General features: G+C 38.7%; 1 protein-coding gene across 1 annotated transcript; it reads left to right on the forward strand.

Moving 5' to 3' along the window:
- Positions 1 to 492: 492 nt before the first annotated feature.
- PLA2G12B (phospholipase A2 group XIIB) lies at positions 493 to 20,389 on the forward strand. Its single transcript, XM_037496591.2, has 4 exons — positions 493 to 723; positions 11,432 to 11,520; positions 14,568 to 14,733; positions 20,231 to 20,389. Exons 1-4 carry the CDS (start codon positions 513 to 515, stop codon positions 20,347 to 20,349), a joined length of 585 nt encoding a protein of 194 aa, XP_037352488.1. The 5' UTR covers positions 493 to 512; the 3' UTR covers positions 20,350 to 20,389.
- Positions 20,390 to 20,741: the final 352 nt, after the last annotated feature.

Genomic DNA, 20,741 nt, shown 5'->3' on the forward strand with positions numbered 1-20,741 from the left:
TTAGTCTTTCGACAAGACTAACCCATCATTGGGTTAGTCCCTGTATACACCCACCTGCCTCTCCCTAGAAGCCAAGTATGAATAGTTGGCTCAGGGGTGGGTTTAGGACCTGGGGAAAGCTCTTTTGTCAGAAGTTGGCCCTGAAGGGCCAAACCTGTAAACTGATCAATAGGTTAACAAGCTGATAGGGGTAGAATTCCGATTGCTCCACTGCTCATGCCTCTTAGAAGCTGGCAAACATCTCCTGCCTCCCGGGCTGTGGAATCCACTTTGAAATGTTCTCTCACTGGCCATGCCTCAAATAGGCCCGCCCACTGTCTAACCTTTGCCCTTTCTAATTGCCCTGATCTCATCCCAACCTCCAGAGCTATGTTTAAAGTCCACTTTGTGGAACACACAGATTGAGTGTTCTAGATAATCCCTGTCCTTTCTGTCATCTGGTGGGGTGGATTGTGTACCTGGGACACTGGCTGGGATTTGAGACGAGATCGCAGCACCTACCTGGCTCCAGGATGAAGGTGGCCAGTGGCTTCTTGATTTTGTGGTTCAGCCTGAGGGGTGGCTTGGCTCAGAGTGACACCAGCCCGGACACAGAGGAGTCCTATTCAAAGTGGGGCCTTCGGCAAATCCGGGGCAGCTTTGAATCTTTCAACAGTTACTTCGATTCCTTTATGGAGCTGCTGGGAGGGAAAGATGGAGTCTGTCAATACAGGTGCCGATACGGTGAGTGCCTGGTTTCTCTTTCTGTAAAAACTATTACTGGCAGACCTGTGGAAAGCTACAACAGGGTCACTATCTCTCATGTAATTTTTCCTATTATCTATCTCTTAGGTAGGATTTCAGATTCAGCAAATAAAAATGTAAGTTGCATAGATTTGAATTTCAAATAAACAACAAATAATTTGCTAGTATAAGTATGTCCAATGAAATATTTGGGCTTAGGGCTGACAAATTTTTGTTGTTTAACTGAAATACAAATTTCACTGAGTTTCCCAGAGTTGATCTGGCAAACCTACTGCAGGGAACTTTTCAAGTCTTGTTCCCTGGGGCTATTTTCAAGGGTTTGTTGTGAGGCAGGTGCTTAGGAAAAGGCAGCAAGAGGACAGAGAAAGGCTTTGAGAATCTTTGAGTCTCTCCTAGGATGAAAACTGAAACTGAACTCAGTCAGAGAAAATTCTGCCAGGGGATGAAAACCTTTTCAGTCACCTTGTGCTAAGCTTGCAAGTGGATTCTCCTTTCCCTCTAAAGTCGTTCATACTCCTAAGGTAGTTCACGCTTTCTTTCTAGCTTTGTCAGTCTCTTGTGGGCGTCAATTTGCCTGACTCCCCCAAAGAGGCTATTGGATGCCAGAGCCTCCACCTCCATCAACAACGGCAGTTCCTTGGTGGATGGGAAGGGTCCGTGCCCCCTCTCTGCCTGCCACCTGAACTGCCCCTCAGGCTGGAGCCAAATGGAGATTTGTGAACAGGTAGCAAACTACCTTTCTGATTCATAAGAGGTTGCATGGAAGCCAGGGTGGGTGCTTGCCTGGCAACAAGAGTCTCTGAGGCCAGCCTTCCTCTACTCTGTCCTGGGAGTCAGTGGGATGGGTGCAGGCCTGGATCATAGATGGGGGGCAAGGGATAACATCAAACTCTGATGAAATGTTTTCTTTTTTTTTATTGTCAAAATCTTATTTTTAATAAGTAAAAAATTACTCAGTGGCACCATACAAAATCAATATTTGCAATCAATATTTGCATTCAATCACCAACAGTGATCTCAAGTTACAGAATAAAACAAAACAGATAATGAGAACAATTGTCATTAACCTCACCCTGGCTTTCCAGCTTAGAATTAGAGAAATTAATGACAATATCTGTTACCAACAGGAAAAAAAAAAAAAAAGCAATGACAAAATGGTTTCAGGTTTAGTCACAAAATGAACCTAAACTTGGTTGCTTTTGTTTATATCTGCTAAAGCATTGCTCCCTATAAATAAAATTGATAGCATGGTTCTAAATTTATTTCCAGAGACATGGAGATTTAGATCAAATGTAAGCAAGCTATTAGATCAAAGATGGGGATCACTGAATGGCTACCTGAAAAACAGCAATTACTGTCACAGAACACTGAAAATATTTTCAAAAGCAAACTCAATCCATGCAGCCTTAGTTTTATGGTTTAGTCTATCAAGTGTCTCGTGGGGTTATGGTTGAAATTGGTGAGTCGGTTTAGTCTAGCAGGAAAACACATCAGAAATACTTTCTCCTGGGTCCTCCCTGGTGGCACAAGGGGTTAAGACTCAACCTATGAAGCAAACTGCAGCCACTGCAACATGAGTTTGATCCCCAACCAGGGAGCAACCCACATGGCACAGCAGACCTCTCCTGTCTTGCCTGCTGCTCCCTTCAGCAGTGTGTTTCAGGCTGCCTGTTCTGTTCCCCACTGCGCCTCTGGTGAATCCTCTCCCCCCCTCCCCCTCACACCTCTGGCCTGTACCCCAGCTCTTGTATGCATAAAAACAAATCTTTAAAAATTATATATATATATAAAAAAGAAAAAACCCATTTTCTCCAGACACGCCACAGATAAAAATTGTTTCAAGAGAGACTTTTAAAAGCTAAAAACCAGCTGGGCTCATCCAAAAATCTCTCCGTTTTTCCCTTTGAGTAGCAGAAACGGCTTCTTTCTAAGACCAAGAGTGACTAGGGGGATAAACGGCTAATCATTACTCCAAAACCAGAAGTTTTGCAGCACATAAGTTTTAACCACACAGGAATATGGTGAAAAAACTGCATCTTCCAGGGGTAAAAAACCTCCTCTGTGCTCAGACTGACCTGGCCGTCAGCCTTGTCTTTGTCCAGAGCGGGCTGGACAAGCACAGAGGTGCCTGGTCACTGGGCAACTAGTTTGTACATAGATGGGGCCAGAAAGGGGTTAACCCACTTCAGACACTTATCAAAACAGGCACTATTTTCCTTCCTTGAGGCAAGTCATGACTTAGGTCTGTGGCTTAGCAAATAAACAGCAGAAACTTTTTAGGAAACAAGAATCAAACCCTCTCTTTCCTTCTTTAGAAAAAAAAATATTTCAGTGACTTTGGGTTGAGAACCTCAACCTTACAGGGTTCATATCAGCAGTTGCTGGTGGGGGGTGGGGATTGTCAACAGAGACCTTGCAGGAAGGCAAATAACTCCATTCACTTTGTGCAAAACAGACTGTTCAAGGAGGGGCCTGAAAAACACACAGAAAATAGGGGTTAAGCATGTTACCTTTGGAGCCCCTGGCAGCCAAGGACGTGGAGGTTTGGCTCAAATAGCACAAAATCTTCTCAAGTCGATTGGGAAGCAAGCAATAATTCAAATAGATAATGCCCCATAACTAACGGAGGTGGCTATTTTTGCCTGCTTCTTGATACACTGCTTGTACACAGTGCTTCCTTCAAAGCCTCAGCGCTCCAACTCGCAGGTGCCTTGAATTGCCTGGGAGGCCTGTTTAAGTAGCCCCAGGCCCTGGGGGGAGCCAGATAATTTGCATTTCTAACAGTTTCCAGGTGATCCTGAGGCTGTTCTTGGGACCACACTTTGAGAAAAAAATACTTTAAAGTCTTCAATCTTCTTACCAGGAGAAATCATTTAGTAATAATTAGTCTATGAGGGGCCCTCCCTGGTGGTGCAAGGGGTTAAGCACTGCACTATGAAGCAATACGCAGCCAGAACATGAGTTCAATCCCTGGCCAGCCAGGAAGCAACCCACATGGCGCAGCAGACCTCTCCTGACTTGCCTGCTGCTCCCTTCAGCAGTGTATTTCAGTCAGTCTGTCTGTTCCCTACTCTGTCTCTGGTAAATCCTCTCACCGCCCCCCCCCAACCCCCCGCATCTCTGGCCTGTGCCCCAGCTCTTGTATGCATAAATCAATAAATCTTAAAAAAAATTGCCTATGGGGCCTCCCCAGTGGCACAGCGGTTGAGCGCTGGGTTGCAAAGCTGCCCGCAGCCTCTGTAGCGCCAGTTCGATCCCCGGCTGCTCCCCGGCCACCAGAAGAGGGTCCCACATGGCATGCAGACCTCTCCTGCCGCCCGCTGCTCCCCTCAGCAGTGTACTTCGGTCCTTCTGCCTACTCTGCTCCCCGCTCTGGCTCTGGTGAATTCTCTCACCCTCCCGCACTTCTGACTATACCAGTGCTTGTATAAATAAATAAATAAATCTTTAAAAAAATAATTAGTCTATGAAAACAATTTCTATCTGATAGATACTTACCACTACAGCACATCATCAAATTATGTCATTTGATTCAAGGTCATGTAGTATAAAGTTGATGAGGAAAAAAAAAATACCTCATGAGAACCTGCTTTCTTCATCTGTCCTCTCATTCAAAGGCAGTTTCCAAGAACCTATCCTACACATCGAGGACTTACTGTATTTAAAATAGTAGTTCTCTACCTCAGCCTTCACTTAAAATCACCTGGGAGGCCTTTAAAACTCCTGGTCAAAACAATTAAATCAGAATCTTCTGGGTTAAATCTAGAGATCAGTATTTTTAAATTTTCCAGGTCATTACAAGTGCAGTCAAGGTAAGATGTGCTATTTAAGAGGTCATTCTTGAAGAACTTCACCCACAGGTTGTTCAGACAGGTAAAGGTGTGTTTATATTCCAGTAGCCTACAGCAGCATGTCAACATTACTTAACACACTTCTATCTACAGCAATTCATTTTCAAGTCAACACGTGAAGTCTATGCATGTCAAAGGCTAGAGCTATAAATGTAATGAGATTCAGCTGGGGTCAATAGATAACTAGCATGAGTGTAATAAGGAGTTGACTGCACTCAGGCAAACACCCCAAGATTCTGATTCAGTCGGGCTGTGGTAGGGCCCAGGAACTGCACAGGTGGAAAAATCATGGGTTTAAATTTGAGGGTAGATCCCACTGCTGGTGACTTTGGCCTTTGAATATATATAAGTAGTGTTAATAATAACTACCTTGCGAAGTTATCATAAGAATTAAAGATTACATATTTAGTGATAAGTATGGAGCATGGCAGGTACCAAACTTTTTAATAATTATAATTATATATATATCTTTCCAAACATTTTATAATTGTAATGAGAAAGCTGTCTGGTGAACAGTTTACCTGTGCATTCAGATTCTTCCAGTTTTCTTTCAACATTAAATTTAAAAAGCCACAGAAATCTCAGTAGCCAGAAAACTCACTTTCAGCTTCTAGAAGAAATCCTTTCATGGTGGTTTAAGTGCTCTCTGCCTTTACGCAGGTCTCTGGAGGAGGGCTCTGGAGCAGCTTGTGTCTTGTAAAATCATGAATAAAAGTACTGTCACACTGAGAAAGGACCTCAGGGTGAATTTCTTCTGGGGTTTAGCTCTAGGGACAAAAGTGTTTTTAAATATCTGTCTTTCCCCCCACCCACAAAAGATCTTTTTATCTGTCTGAAATCTTTGAGCAAAATTTTATTGACTTGTGAGTTTTCCCAGGGAAAGAATTCACAGCCTTTATCACATTCTCAAGAGGACTGATCCTTTGCCTGAAAAAGAAACTGGCCACTGATTTAGAGGCAAAGATACTCTCCTGTGAAGGTGACTAACTGTCCTGGTTTGCTGGGGAGTAAAAGAGGGGGTGTGGGTTCTCAGGATTTGGGATTTTTTTTCTAAAAGAGTTTCCAGGCAAACCAGGACAAGTACCTCATGTAGTAATTTAATCTGTTTCAGTTATTGAAAGAGTTGATTGCTTCAACAAAATTGTCCTCATCCTGCTTTGTTTGCTTGATGTGTTACTCCTCCTGTGTTAGTGTTTCTGGAAGCAGGGCACATGTTTCAAATACTCTGACTCCGTAGTAGCACTTTTTCTGGCACATGAACTGCTTTTGTAGAAACCAGCTGGGTGGGGAGAATGGACACACCTTCCTGTGAAGACTTAACCCTTGATCTGGGTAATAAAACCCCAGAAGATTTTACTGATCTTTTCAGTGACAAAACAGAGAGAAAAAAGTTTGGGCCCCGGAAGCAGTGTACAGGCCTGTGGGTAGAACTTTTGAGTTTTGTGGCTAATTCTCCTTCTAAGCTTCCCTAATTTTCCTGTTAATAAGTGCTTTATGAGGTTTAACTTTATTGAGAAAGCTTTAATTTTCATAAGGTCAAGTTTGTCAGAATTACTATATGTCCTAGCAATTTTGCTCCTTAGGTATATATACCCAAAAGAATTGAAAATACATACTCAAACAAATACTTGCACACAATTTTTCATAGCAGCACTCTTCTTAATAGCCAAAGATGGATGGATGAATATAAATTGTGGTATATTCATAGAATGGAATATTATTCAGCCATAAAAAATAATGAAGTACTGGGGCCTCCTTGGTGGTGCAGGGGTTAAAGTCTCAGTACTATCGAGTTACACGCAGCCACTGAGGCATGAGTTCATTTGAACCCTGGCCAGAGCTCTAACCCACATGGCGCAGCAGACCTTTCCTGTCTCGCCAGCTGCTCCCCTCAGCAGTGTATTTCAGTAGATCTACCTGTTCTGTTCCCCACTCTGTCTCTGGCGAATCCTCTCAACCCCCACCCCCCGCAACTCTGGCCTATAACCCAGCTCTTGTATGCATAAATAAATAAAAGAAATCTTACAAAAATAGTGAAGTACTTTTTGTGCCACAGCACAGATACACCATGAAAAGACAGTCATGTGAAAGGAGGCAGTTGTAAAATATTACATATGGTATGATTCCATTTATTTACATATCCAGAATTAGTAAATTCCTAAAAACAGAAAACAGATTAGTAGTTTCCAGGGTTTGAGAGGAGGGAGTTGACTACTTAATGACCATGAAGTCTCTATTAGAGGAAAAGGTGATGAAAATATTTGGAACTAGACAGAGATAATATGTAAAATACTGCTGAATTATATACTTTAAGATGGTTAATTTTATGTTATATGAATTTTACCTAAAATTCATTGTCAAAATTGTCAAAATCTAAAACTTGTTTGTCAAAGAATAATATCAAATACTGAAAAGATGGATCACAAGGGAAAAAAAATATTTGCACATCAAATATTTCACGAGGTAGTTGAATCCAGAATCCAGAATTAACTCTTGTAACTCAACAACAAAAAGACAACTGAATTATAAGACGGGTAAAAAACTTAAATAGACATTTTTCCAACAAGGCTATCTGAGTGGTCAATAAGCACATGATAAGATGTTCAATATAACTGGTCATTAGCAAAATGCAAATGAAAAGCACAAGATAATACTTCACATGCACCAGAATGACTACAGTAGAAAAGTCAGATAATAACAGGGGTGAGGGCCTCCCCAGTGGTGCAGCGGTTAAGCGCTGGGCTGTGAAGCTGTCCACAGCCTCTGCAGCACCGGTTTGATCCCCAGCGAGGGTCCCTCATGGTGCGGCAGACCTCTCCTGTCATGCCTGCTGCTCCCCTCAGCAGTGTATTTCGTTAGTCTGCCTGTTCTGCTACCCGCTCTGGCTCTGGTGAATTCTCTCACCCTCCTGCACTTCTGACTGTACCCAGTGCTTGTACATAAAATAAAATAACAGGGGTTGGTGAGATGTGAGGAAGTGGAACCCACTTATACTGCTGGTAAAATGAAAAAATTTGCCGAATTTGACAATTTGAAGAAATGTTCCTAGTATTGGGCTCTTTATCAAATGTGCATAGAGGTCAATTACTCTCATGATAGCAGAGTTTGAGAAAAGAGTTTTCTTGCAAATTAACAGGCAAGGAGGCAAGAAGAAACCTCAAGTTTGCCTCCGGGAGGATGGGGTTTTAAGCAATATTAAGGAGTTGGGGAATAAAGGAAGTATTTAAAAAAAAAAAGTAAGTTGGTAGTGTCTGATTGGTTGATTTTTGCTGAATCATAGCGTAACTAGAATTTTAGTCCACAAATGCAACAAAACTGAGTACCCCTCTCTTCTGAATGTTGCTTATTTAATTATGAGCCAGGTGGACACTTAGTTCTGTTTCCCATGGCTACTTTATAGTCCAGGTAGTGAGAAGTCACTTTGAGAATATGTGGGCCTGCGCTCTGCCACACAACTTGCTAATTAAGAAAAGTCTGTTTTTTCCTTGCTTTAAAAGGCTATAGGTATTTTTCTGTCCTTGTTTTACTTTTGTAGGACTGCCATGCTGTTTTGGCAAGCTAAGCAGTAACATGACCACCAAGGTTTCAAAATGTTCAACAGAATACCATATGATGTAGAAAGTCCACTCCTGTGAAGAAATAAAAACACAAAATCTACTTACAAATGTTTGTAGTAGCATTATTTATAATAGCCAAAAAGTGGAAATAGCCCAAATATCCTCTGTATATTCTGGTAATAATAAAAAAAAAGAAATAATGATATATACTGCAACATGGATATACCTTGAAAACATTATGAAAGAAGCCAGATATAAAAGGTCACATGTGGTATGATTTCTTTTGTGCAAAATATCCCAAACAGGCAAATTTATAGAGTTACAAAGCCCATTAGTGGTCATCTAGGGCTTGGAAAGGTGGATATGGCTGTTAATGGGTATGTGGTTCCTTTTGGGGGGGATGATAAAAGTATTCTAAAATTAGTTTGTAGTAATGGTTGTACAAATCTGTGAATATGCTAAACCCCCACTGAATTGTATGCGTTAAATGGGTGAATGTATAATATGTGAATTATGTCTCAACAAAGACATAGAAAAAATATCATGGAAAAGAAATGCCAAATCTTAATGGCAACTGAAATAGTTACGTATTGTTGAACATCAAGTTACCTTCAAAACTTAGCAGTCTAAAATAACATTTAGTATATCACGTAGTTTCTGAAGATCAGGAATCCTACAGTGGCTTTGCTGGTTAGTTCTGTCTCAGAACTAGCATGACTAAAGTTGTAGTCATGCTACCAGCTGATACTGCAGCCTCTGAATTTCAACTGAAGTTGGAGGATTTCCATCCAACGTCTTGTAGCTGCTGACAGGAGGTGTGCTTGATCGCATGCCTTTCCATGGGCTATTTACAACATGGCTTCTCTGGGAATTAGTGATGAGGAAGGAAGGGAGAGGGTTGGGGGAGGGGAAGAGGGAGGTGGAGAGAGGGAGAGTGGAAGAGGGAGGGGCAGGGAGGGGGAGAGAGAGAGAGAGAAAGAGAGACAGAGAAGAATGACTCGAAGACAGAAGTTGTGAATTTTTTTAACCTCATCTTGGAAGCAAGATACCTCCACTTCTGTGATAATATTTTGGTCACACAGACCAACACTGGGACAATACAGAAAGGTATGCATCATGGACCACACACAATCTTATACATATTGTGCCTTAGCTACAAATATCCAAACAGACTATTGTCCACTAATACCCTATATGTCTTTTCTACAGCAGTAAACCCCTCCTCCCAGTTTTAAGCTAGACCATGCTGCCTCCATTAAGACTTTCCTAGCCCATCTTTGCCATCTGGTATTGCCATTTGATTAAGGTCTGGCCAAAGGACAGAAAGGAGAAGAAATGTGTGTAACATTCTAGTGTGTTTATGAAAAAGAAGGGCAGGGACACCTCTATGTCCTCCTCCTATCCTGCTGCTTATCATATGAATATGTTGGCTGAAGCTTCATCTTGGACCCAGATAGCCAGGGCTACATCCTCGGGCTGGTATATCGGTTAGAAACAGCCCGGGTTCCAGAAAAGTGCAGTTTACCATAGGAGTCTAGGATCTTTTCTTCTGGATTTTTAACGAGATATTCTTTCTTGTTTAAGTATCTGAATAATATAGTCTGTATAGGATAGAATACATGAGAAAATTATAACTCTATTGAATGATATAAAGGAAGACATAAGTATAGAAACTTATGCCCCTATTTGCAGAGAGAGAGAATATTCTAAAAGAATCAGTTGTCTTCAAATCAATATAAGTTCAATATATTTTCAATCAAAATACTGATATCTCTTGTATAATTTACTAAGTTGACTCTAAAATTCATATATAATAAAAGTTTCAAGAATACTGAAGACAATTTTGAGGAATATTAAAGCTTTAAAGCATACATTTAGTGTCTAAAAATTAGAACAAAGATGGGGCACAATGTGACTCCAACTGTACTTGTAACATTTAATTAAACAAAAAATAGTTATGGCAAATTCAATAATTTTAACATTTACTATGCTTGCATAGTGAGTACATGGGTGTTTCTCTGACTTTTCTTCAATTTTAAAATATTTTATAATACAAAATAATTAAAAATAAAATACCTGGGTTAAGTTTCAGTGCTATCACCATTGTGGCCTGAGTCTGATCCCAGGCCAGGGAGCTACCCACATATGGCACAGCAGATTTCTTCTGTCTCACCCACTGCTCCCCTTAGCAGTGTATTTCAGTAGATCTGCCTGTTCTGCTCCCCATGCTGTCTCCGGTAAATCCTCTGACTCCCACCTGCACCTCTAGCTTATACCCCAGTACTTCTATGCATAAATAAATCGTTTTTTCTTAAAAAAAGAAAGCAATGACATTGCAAAAATTATTTTAAAAATACCTGGCAAAGACTGAAGAAGAAAGAAATGTCATGTGTTTCACTCTGAGAATTAATTCTTAGTTTCTTCAGTCTTACACTGTACCATGTATCTCCTAAGAGAGGAAAAGAAATGCAGAGAAGAAAGTGGACTTTGGAGACAAACAGGAGATGGGGATTTATCTAGGACCCCCCACCCCCACCTTTCCATATGACTTGGGTAAGTCATTCAGCCTCTTCGTCCCATTTCCTTATCTGGAGAATGGGATAAAAACAGTCACTATAGATGACTGTCATCTCTGGTGAAGGTTCTCATTATCTGTGATGACTACTGTTGCTACAGCTAACAAAGTTTTTCTCTTCACACGTCTACAAAACTAGGAAATAACTGGAGTCATGTAGGAGAGAGCAAGTAAGTTTTTCAGATACTTTCTGCTTAGTTCTGTGATACAAACAGCTAATATATTGGGGTGTTTTCTTTGTTGGTTAATAATGCTGTGCCTACATTTATGAAATCTTATGAAATTTCCTTCAAGGTATTCTGAAAAAATCTTGTGGTACTTTTATAATTCTATTACCTTAAGTGTGTGGTTAGGGAGTATTCTTTTTCTTTTGATGGCCTGTGATCTTATAGTGGGTAGAATAGGAAGCCTTTTCATTTGGTTTTGTCATGGGCCTTATCTTCAAGGTCATACACTTGAGAACCATTAGAATTGTTGTAAATACATGATCATAAAATTCTTTGAGATTAGGAGAAAAATGCCAAACTAACCTGAAGATTCTTACTCTTTTGTACTATCATCACCAGCACCTATTTAATAGGAGTATCTGATGGGGAACCTGACTTTTAAAGGAAATATTGATATGCTTTTAGATCATTTTTTATTTGATGAATGGTTAATTTCTAAACATTTCTCCCTGCTTCTTTCCCTCTTTCTCCTGCTAGGAAAGGCACCAATGCCCAGACCTGGCTACAAGCCTCAGGAGCCCAATGGCTGCAGCTCCTACTTCCTGGGTCTCAAGGTACCAGAAAGTGTATGTACCATCATCATTATTTTCTTACTTGATTGGTTTTAACAGTAATCCAAGAGTTATCACTGATGGAGATGGTCACTTGTGAAATATAGTTGAGCAATGTAATTAAACATTTTAAATTGGATATGGGGAAAGAGAAATTATTTTCCAAGTGCGTGATTTCCTCTCCTCAGGAGGCAGCATGCCTCAGAGAAGCCCTTCTATAGTGAACTTTAAAGTTACCACTGCAAACATCAGTTGAGCCTTTGGGGGACAAATGTAAACTTCATTTGAAATAGATCTGACAAAATTTGATTTATTTAAATTGTTTTTCCAGTGACATACTCGAGCCAGCTAGTACCAGGACTTTTGCAAGGATTTGACTTCATGTTGATAGCATCAAATCAGCTATCTTTGGAGTATTAACATTACAGAAATTTGTGTGTGCTTGCACACACTCACCTCCCCCCATGATCCCATCCAGTCACTGGCTAAACACTTATCATCATCATACTGCTGACCATTTCTCAAACTGTCACTCTCCCCTAAAAACAATAAATTAATTTCCTTCAAGATTTACTGGAAGTTCTTTTACCTTTTTCACTGTAGAAGAAGGCTTTATAAAAAATATAGGTAGAGGGATTTTGTATTTAGGCTATGATTTTGAACTGTGTCTTAATTCAAAGAGTAATCTTCATTTTTCTGCTGATTCAAAATATTTTATTTTGGGGCCTCCCTGGTGGTGCAAGGGATTAAGACGCAACCTATGAAGCTAGCCCCAGCCACTGCAGCACGAGTTCAATTCCCCGGCCAAGGAGCTACCCACATGGCACAGCAGACCTTTCTTGACTCGCCTCCTGCTCCCCTCAGCAGTGTATTTCAGTACATCTCCCTGTTCTGTTCCCCTCTCTGTCTCTGGTGAATCCTCTCACCCACCACAATTCTGGCCTGTCCCAATTTTTGTATGTATAAATAAATCTTTTAAAAAAATTTATTTTGTAATAAGTTCCTAAGCAGCATAATATTAATTCTTCCACAAAAACACTGCTTACCCACATAGCATTTTTGTGCAAATTGTGAAAAGATCCTCTTTCCTCTAAGTAGATTTCTTTCATTAATTAGAAATCTATCTGAAAATATTCATTTTGTTAGAAAAGGAAACCTGAGTGCTACTGGCTGGACATTTTTCTTTTACTCTCTTTTTGAATTAATTACTTTATTTTTAATTGAGGTAATATTAGGATACCCCCATCAGGTATTGCCACCATAGAGCACCCATGACCAAATCACCCATAGTCCCCCCAACCATAGTCCACTGCTTCCTTACCTCTTTGCTCTTCCTCCTTCTTTCTCACTCCCCTCTCTGGATGCTCAGTTCTGTAGCCAGCTTTCAAGGGTTAGTTTTTGAGCTTTATATATTTTTCTTAATAGATATATAAGTCCATGGTGTCTGTGGAAAGGTGCATTACATGACCTCCACAGTTATGTGTCCAGAATCATCAAGAAGGGGTTGAACACAGAAGAAACATCAAATATAGAGTTATCCTAGAGAATTATATATTTTTTGGCTTGATAGCAGTTTATTAGCCAAAGAAGTGGCATTCACTCTATTTTAGAAATAATGTTTTGTTTGCTGGTGCAAATATCAATTAGAACTAGCTCAACAATTTTCAATTTAGTTGAATTGAAAGATAGTCACTATACTCATCTAATTCTCAGTTATCTCTGTTAAGATGTATTTTTAATTTTAGGGGTGAGGTAGAAGCAAAGTAGCTTTCTTCAGGTATCAGATGATGGGAATTAATCCAGATTTGCAGAGTGCATTCTTTTGTCTAGTCCAATGACTTAAATTATCTCTAATGTAGTTTTTTTTTTCCTTAAAACTGCATTTTAAACTGTCAAAATTAACATTTTTCTTTAGATGGCATTGGAATAAAAGTCCAAATAAGAGAATACTTAAGGAGACCCAAGTAAAGGGATCTATAATAGCTGATGTATCAATCCCTACCCATAACCTGAAATTAGATTTTTACAACTTCCATCCAAATCCATCTTTTCAAAACTGCAAAAGATTTTTATTTAGATCCACCCTGTTATATACCATAGAACTATTTTTTATCATTTGTTGTATCATGTTCCTTCCTTGCCCAAGAGTTTTTATCAAATCTAACTAGTTATTTTGGAAGTCAAGGCCATCCATCAGCTTGCCGTTTTCCTTCATTAAAAATGTATATATACATACATACATGATATTTCTCAGCTACGGCCCTTGAAAGACTAAATAAATGAATTGACTTGCTGACAAATGATTTACTCATTATTTCCTTTCTTTACCTTCTATTGTCTAAGTCTGCCCTTATCTCTACTAATATCTCCATTTTCTAAAATCCTCTAAAAAAAAATCCTCTTTGATAACTCTGTGGCATACTATGAACTTAGTTTATGCCACAACATTTGTAATTGTTTATAAGATGCTTAATAAATGTGTGTGTGCATCTGCGTGAGACATTGTCATCTGACCACAGTCCCCTCGTGGTTAGGACCTATGTGGTCAGGAGTTCTGACTTATAAACTGACATAGGCTTAAAACTGAGCTGTGTGGATGCATTCCTGTTAAATACCGTGGTCTCTTGATGAACTGAGACTTAATTTTTCATACTTCTTAGCTTTGGAATCCTTTGTGCAAACATATAACATAGTTTTCTCATATAACATAGTTTTTAAGTTGAATTTAGAAGTCCTATAGCTCTGTCCTTTTGATTAATCTGCTTTTATTTTCATTAGTGTAGTAGCCTGTGAATTTGAAAATTACTGAAATCTATATTAAAAAGAATGGAACATTCAGAATTATTAAACTAATAACCATTTATGTTTGAAACTTTCACCTCCTATGACTATTAACTTGCTGTATGATGTATTCTATTATATAATGAATCATTGGTGTTTCTGAATTGATCTGAAGAATTTGAGAACTAGCAAGTGAATGACAAGGTGGGTAAGGTTGCCTGAGGTCCTTAGTCTAAACGTGGCATTTTCTTCCTTTTCTTTTTTCCTTTGCTTTCCTCCAGATGGACTTGGGCATTCCAGCAATGACCAAGTGCTGCAACCAGCTGGATGTCTGCTATGACACTTGTGGTGCCAACAAGTATCGCTGCGATGCAAAATTCCGATGGTGTCTCCACTCTATCTGCTCTGACCTAAAGCGGAGTCTGGGTTTTGTCTCCAACGTGGAAGGTAGGTGTCTTAAAGGCAGTTGTTTGTGAGCAGGAATTTTATTCCTGCTTTCACCCAGAAATTTAGCCAGTCTCTTTATTCAAAAAAGACCATTAGAACTCATTCAACTTTCCTTGTAGAAAACTGACCAATACAGAAAAAGAGCAAAGGAAGATTCTGGGCACTTCACTAAAGTTCTTGCTCTCTTGCCCAAGAGCTGCTGGCACCTTTCCTGATGGGTGAGGCCCCACCAAAGCCTTCCCAGGGATATAAAAATCCATCCTTTAAGAAATGGAGAGTTGCCCTACTGGCTTTGGTTATTCATTCCTCTATTAAATAATTTTCCGTATCAGAAGTTATTTCATATAGGACTACTTGTTTTGGCCTTAGCCCCTTTTCTTCTAATTTTATTCTCAGTTCAGAAAAAAAATATTTTGAAAATCTATCTTCTTTGTGTAATGGTGTATATACTTGAATAATTATTTTTAAACAACTGGTTAGCTACTCAATTTCTAGCACTGATAGCCTAAGTTCTTTTTCCTAAGTCACATTAGGATAAGTTTTAATCTTTTAGTTTCTTAAGCCTGAACATTACATACAGGTATTACCATTAGGTAGTTTTAGATGGTAGCATTTGAAATTCAGGCTTATAAGGAATGGGCCATATGCCACTGAGAAAATCAGCAGTGGAAAGCTCTTGGAACTTTTCATAGATCCATGTGTAGAGCCTAGTCCTAAAGTGAATGTGTGAGGGCTTGAAAATATGAATAATTACTTAGATTCTATAAAAGGGAATATTATCCTATCTGTACCTACAAAGGGTGAAAAAGTACCTGCTGTTAATACAGGGTCAGGTCAAGTTACTTCCTCCAAGCAATGTCCTGTTGATTCTTTCTCCAAATATTTCTTTGATACAGCATTTTCCTAGTTACTGAAGATTAACCCAATCTCTAGGTCCCATCCAATCTTTTCTCCCCACCGGAAACACATATATTTTCATACCACAAATCTGATCTTCTCCCACCCTCTGTGTAAATCCTTCCTATTATTGGGATTACGTCCCAATTCCTCAGTGTCACAATCATAGCCATTTCTGATTTATTCTTATCTTACTTCTTTGATATAACTTATACCCTTTTCTTTCCCAACCTGTCATTCCAAACTACTTGGGCTAATGACCCCCATCTTTCTGTCCCTACAGTGCCCTCTACTTAGAACACTCTAATTCATTTTTTTGTTGTTGTTGAAACAACTTTATAGAGATATAAGCCATGTTTTATACAATTCAACCATCTTAATGCTTTTAAAATATGTTCACAAATTATGCAATCAGCCCCACAATCAATTTTAGAACATTGTCATTCACCCCAAAAAGAAACCCAATAGCCATTAGCTGTCCCATTCCATCCTTCCCCTGCCCAGCTTTTAACAACCACTAATCTCCCTTCTACCTCTATAGATTTGCCTATTCTGGGCATTTATATGAATGGATCATACAATATGTGACCTTCTAGCAGGGTTTCTTTCACTCAGCAAGACTTATCCATATTGTAGCATGTATCAGAATCACATTCTTGTTTATTGCTGAGTAGCATTCTGTTATGGATAGAACATATTTTCCTTATCCATACACCAACTGATGGACGTTTGGGTTGTTTCAACTTTTGAGTACTATTAATAATGGTGCTATGAACATATATCTATAAGTTTTTATAGAGACATGCTTTCATTTCTCTTGATATGTCTAGGAGGGAAAATTCTGGGTTATATAGTTATTCTGTATTTAAGAATCACTCAAACTAGCTTTTGTTTTTTTAGGTAATTGCCACCATTTTCCAGAACCATTACACCCTTTACCACAATTTATTGAGTTTCCAGTTTCTCCATATCCTCATTCCTATCCAACTTTATCCTATCCAACGTATCCAACTTTTTGATTATAGACCTTAGTGGGTATAAAATAGTAACTCATTGTGATTTTGATTTGTGTTTCCCTGGTTGCTAATGATGTTGCAAAATTTTTAATTTTTAATGTGCTTATTGGCCATTGTACATCTGCTTTGGAGAAATGTCTACTCAAATCCTTTGCCACTCTTTAAATTGGATTTTCTGTCATTTTATTATTGAGTTCTTTATAAATTTTAGACGTAATTTCTTTATCAGAGATAAGACTTTGAAATATTTTCTCTTATTTTATGGGTTGTTCCTATATTTAATTGATGAGGTTGTTTGCAGCACAGTTTTACATTTTGATTAAGTCTAATTTACCATTGATTTCTTTTGTTGCTTGTTCTTTTAGTGTTATGTAAAAGAAGATTTTACCTGCCCCAAGGTTATAAAGTTCTATATGTTCCTCCAGGAATTTTGTTTTAGTGTTTACATTTATGTCCATGATCCACTTTCAGTTAATCTTTTTTAGTGAATACATACTTGTTACTGCACCATTTATAGAAAAGACTAGTCTTTCCTGCAGTAAATTATCTCCACACCCTTGTCAAAAATCAGTTGGCCATAAATGCAGGGTTTATTTCCAGACTTTAATTCTATTGTTCTATGCTAGGACCACACTATCATTATTACTATAGTTTTGTAGCAAATTTTAAATCAGGAAGTGTCCTTCAACTTTGTTCTTTTTTAAGTTTTGTTTTTTTTTTTTTTTAAGATTTATTTATTTATACAAGCACTGGGGTACAAGCCAGAGGCACAGGAGGGTGAGAGAATTCACCAGAGACAGAGCAGGGAGCAGAACAGGCAGATGACCAAAATACACTGCTGAGGGGAGCAGCAGGCGAGACAGGAGAGGTCTGCTGCGCCATGTGGGAATCTCCCTGGACAGCCAGGAATCAAACCGGTGCTGCAGAAGCCGTGGTCAGCTTCACAGTGCTGTGCTCAACCTGCTGCGCCACCAGGGAGGCCCTCTTTTTCAAGTTTGTGTTGATATTCAATCCCTTGTATTTCCACATGAATTTTCGGTTCAACTTATCAAATTCTTCAATAAATGCAGTTGGATTTTGTTAGGGCTTTTGTTGAATTTGTAGATCAATTTGAAAAGTATTAACATCTTAAGATCATGTTTTCTGATCCATAAACATGTATTCTTTTTATCTATATAGGTCTTCTTTATTTCTTTTAATAAGATTTTACCATTTCAGAGTACTTCCTTGGTGCTATTATAAGTGAAATTGTTTTCTTAATTTTATTTTCAGATCATACATTGCTAATGAATAGATATACAGTTGATTTTTGTATGTTGATCTTTCACCCTGCAATCTTGATGAACCACTTATTCTTTCTAATAGATTTTTTATTACTGGATTCTTTAGGCTTTTCTGTATATAAGATAATGTCATCTGTGTAACATTTTCCTTTCTAATTTGAATGCCTTTTATTTTTTTCTTTGTTTATGGCCCTCGCTAGAACTTCAAGTGAAATATTGAGTAGAAGTGGTAAAAGAACAGACATTATTGTCTTGTTTCTGAATTTAGGGAAAACATTTCAACTTTAATCACTAAGCATGGCTATCAGCTATTGCTTTTTTTTTTTTTAAGATTTATTTATTTATTTATACATGCACTGGGTACAGTCAGAAGTGCAGGAGGGTGAGAGAATTCACCAGAGCCAGAGGGGGAGCAGAGCAGCCAGAAGGACCGAAGTACACTGCTGAGGGGAGCAGCGGGCGGCAGGAGAGGTCTGCGCGCCACGTGGGACCCTCCTCTGGTGGCCGGGGAGCAGCCGGGGATGGAACCGGTGCAGAAGCTGACGGGCAGCTTTGCAACCTAGCGCTCAACCTCTGCGCCACCGGGGAGGCCCTCAGCTATTGCTTTTTTGCAAATGATCTTTATGAGGCTGTGAAAGTTCTAGTCCTAGTTTAAGTGTTTTTATAATGAAAAAGTGTTTTTTTCTTCGTATATTGAGATAATCTTGTGGCTTTTGTCCTTCATTCTATTAATATTGATTTTTGCATGTTGAATCAACCTTGTATTCTTAGAATAAATCCCTCTTGTGCACAATGTTCCCCTTTCAATATGTTGCTGGATTCAGTTTAGTAGCATCTTGTTGAGAATTTGGTCTATGGTTTTTCTTGTGATATCTTTGCCTGGTTCTGGTATCAGAATAATATTTAATAAAATGGGTTGGTCAATCATCCTTTCCTAATTTTTGGAAGCGTTTGGAAAGGATTGTTATTAAGTTTTCCTAAATGTTAAAATTCACCAGTGAATCCACGTGAAACTGGATTTTCTTTGGGGCAAGTTTTAAATTACCAATTCTAGCACTTGGACTAGAAGTTGTATATTCTAGCAATCTATTCATATTTTCTAGTTCTTCTTTATATCTTTTATTCCCTTTTAAGACTTTGTTTAGCCCATCCAAGTTGTCTAATTTTTGACATGTAGTTACTGATCGTATTCCCTAATAATACTTTTCATTTCTGTACGTTTAGTAGTAATGTCCTGCCTTTATTCTTGAATTTAGTAATTTGAATCATTTTTTCTTGATTAGCATAGTTATTTTTGTTGATCTTTTCAACTAACAAGGCTTGTTTATTGCTCTAATATTCACATATTACAACATTCACCCTTTAAAAGTAGGCAATTCAGTGGTTTTTCATATATTCACAGTTTTGCAACCAATACCACAATCTAATTTCAAAACATTTTCATTAGAAACTCCATACGCATTAACAGTAAGTCCTCAATTCCCTACTACCCACAACTCCTCCAACCACTAATTTACTTTCTGTTACTGTGGTTTTCTTTATTCTGGAGATTTCATATAAACAGAATCATTTAATATGTTACCTTCTGTGTGTTTGCAAGACACATTCATGTTGTAGCATGTATCAATGCTTCATTTCCCTGGCCATTTTAGAAATTTAAACTTAAATTAACTCCTTTGAGAGATACTGTCCCTAATAATTTTTACCCCAAGGGACAGAGACCATTTCTGGGGTTTCCATACCACCTTGGGATCACTTCCATCATGGTATAATTATCAGTTTACCTGGTCATCCTGTCCACTTCTTTGTCCAAACTGTGAATCCTTGAGTTGGATTCTCTTTTTGTCTCTGTAACCCTGATACCTAAGAGGGTGGTCGATCAACATATGTAATGCACACACACGTGTTTTTCAGTGAATAGATGGTTATTCATACCACACTTGAACAGGGAAAGCTATAGGAAACATAGTAGTGTTATCTGATGAGGTATTTTGCAAAACCTGTAGATTTCTCATGTAGTGAGCACATGGTAAAGGAAATTATGTTTGCGAAACATGGTTTTGACCCAGAGACCCATAAAGGGCATGCCAAAGTATATTCTGCTTTACTGGCTTGGGTGGGAATTTCTCTGAAAAAGCATCTCTTAAATATGTTTTCCTTTTAATTTTGTATTTAGATTGCTGCCTCTACTTTTCTCTGGGTATCATGCTGGGAAGTACATTTCCTCTTCAAAATTACTCATACTACTTAGGGTAGTCTTGAATATTAACCTTTTTATTTCTTTTCATCTTTTTCAAGTAGCCTGTGATTCTCTGGCCGACACCGTGTTCAATACTGTATGGACTTTGGGCTGCCGACCATTTATGAACAGTCAACGGGCAGCCTGTATCTGTACAGAAGAGGAGAAAGAAGAGTTATGAGGAAGAGGTGACTCCCTCCTGGTTTTCAGTGATACCACAGCTGTCTATCTTGGGGATGGTGGTGTTGCAGTTGTATCTCATCCTTTCCTGCAAAAGTTTGGACACCACAAAGCAGGAGAAAGGAAAAATTGTTATACAGCTGAAAGGTGAATCCTGTCCTCTGAGGAGAATTGGAAAAAAGACATGGCGTGTCTCTAACCTTTAACAATGATGTCTCCAAGCAAAACACATTTGCCTGGAAATTCAATTCTTAAAGACTAAAATACTGGGATTCCTGGACTTGATAATTATATTCGTATGTGAACTACTGAAATGTCCAGTCATTTGGGAGGCAATGACTTTCCTCTGGTTCATAGTTCAGTTTCCAGTAAGCATCTCACATTTAATAAAGT

The sequence above is a fragment of the Talpa occidentalis genome, unplaced genomic scaffold (genome assembly GCF_014898055.3).
Source record: "Talpa occidentalis isolate TD23 unplaced genomic scaffold, MPIMG_talOcc4v2.1 talOcc4.8, whole genome shotgun sequence".
Taxonomy (NCBI): Eukaryota; Metazoa; Chordata; class Mammalia; order Eulipotyphla; family Talpidae; genus Talpa; species Talpa occidentalis.

Coding starts and splice junctions, on each gene's coding strand:
- PLA2G12B (XM_037496591.2), top strand. CDS start 513: ATGAAGGTGGCCAGTGGCTTCTTGATTTTGTGGTTCAGCCTGAGGGGT. Junction 724..11,431: donor TCAATACAGGTGCCGATACG/GTGAGTGCCTGG, acceptor TTCTCCTGCTAG/GAAAGGCACCAATGCCCAGA. Junction 11,521..14,567: donor GTCTCAAGGTACCAGAAAGT/GTATGTACCATC, acceptor GCTTTCCTCCAG/ATGGACTTGGGCATTCCAGC.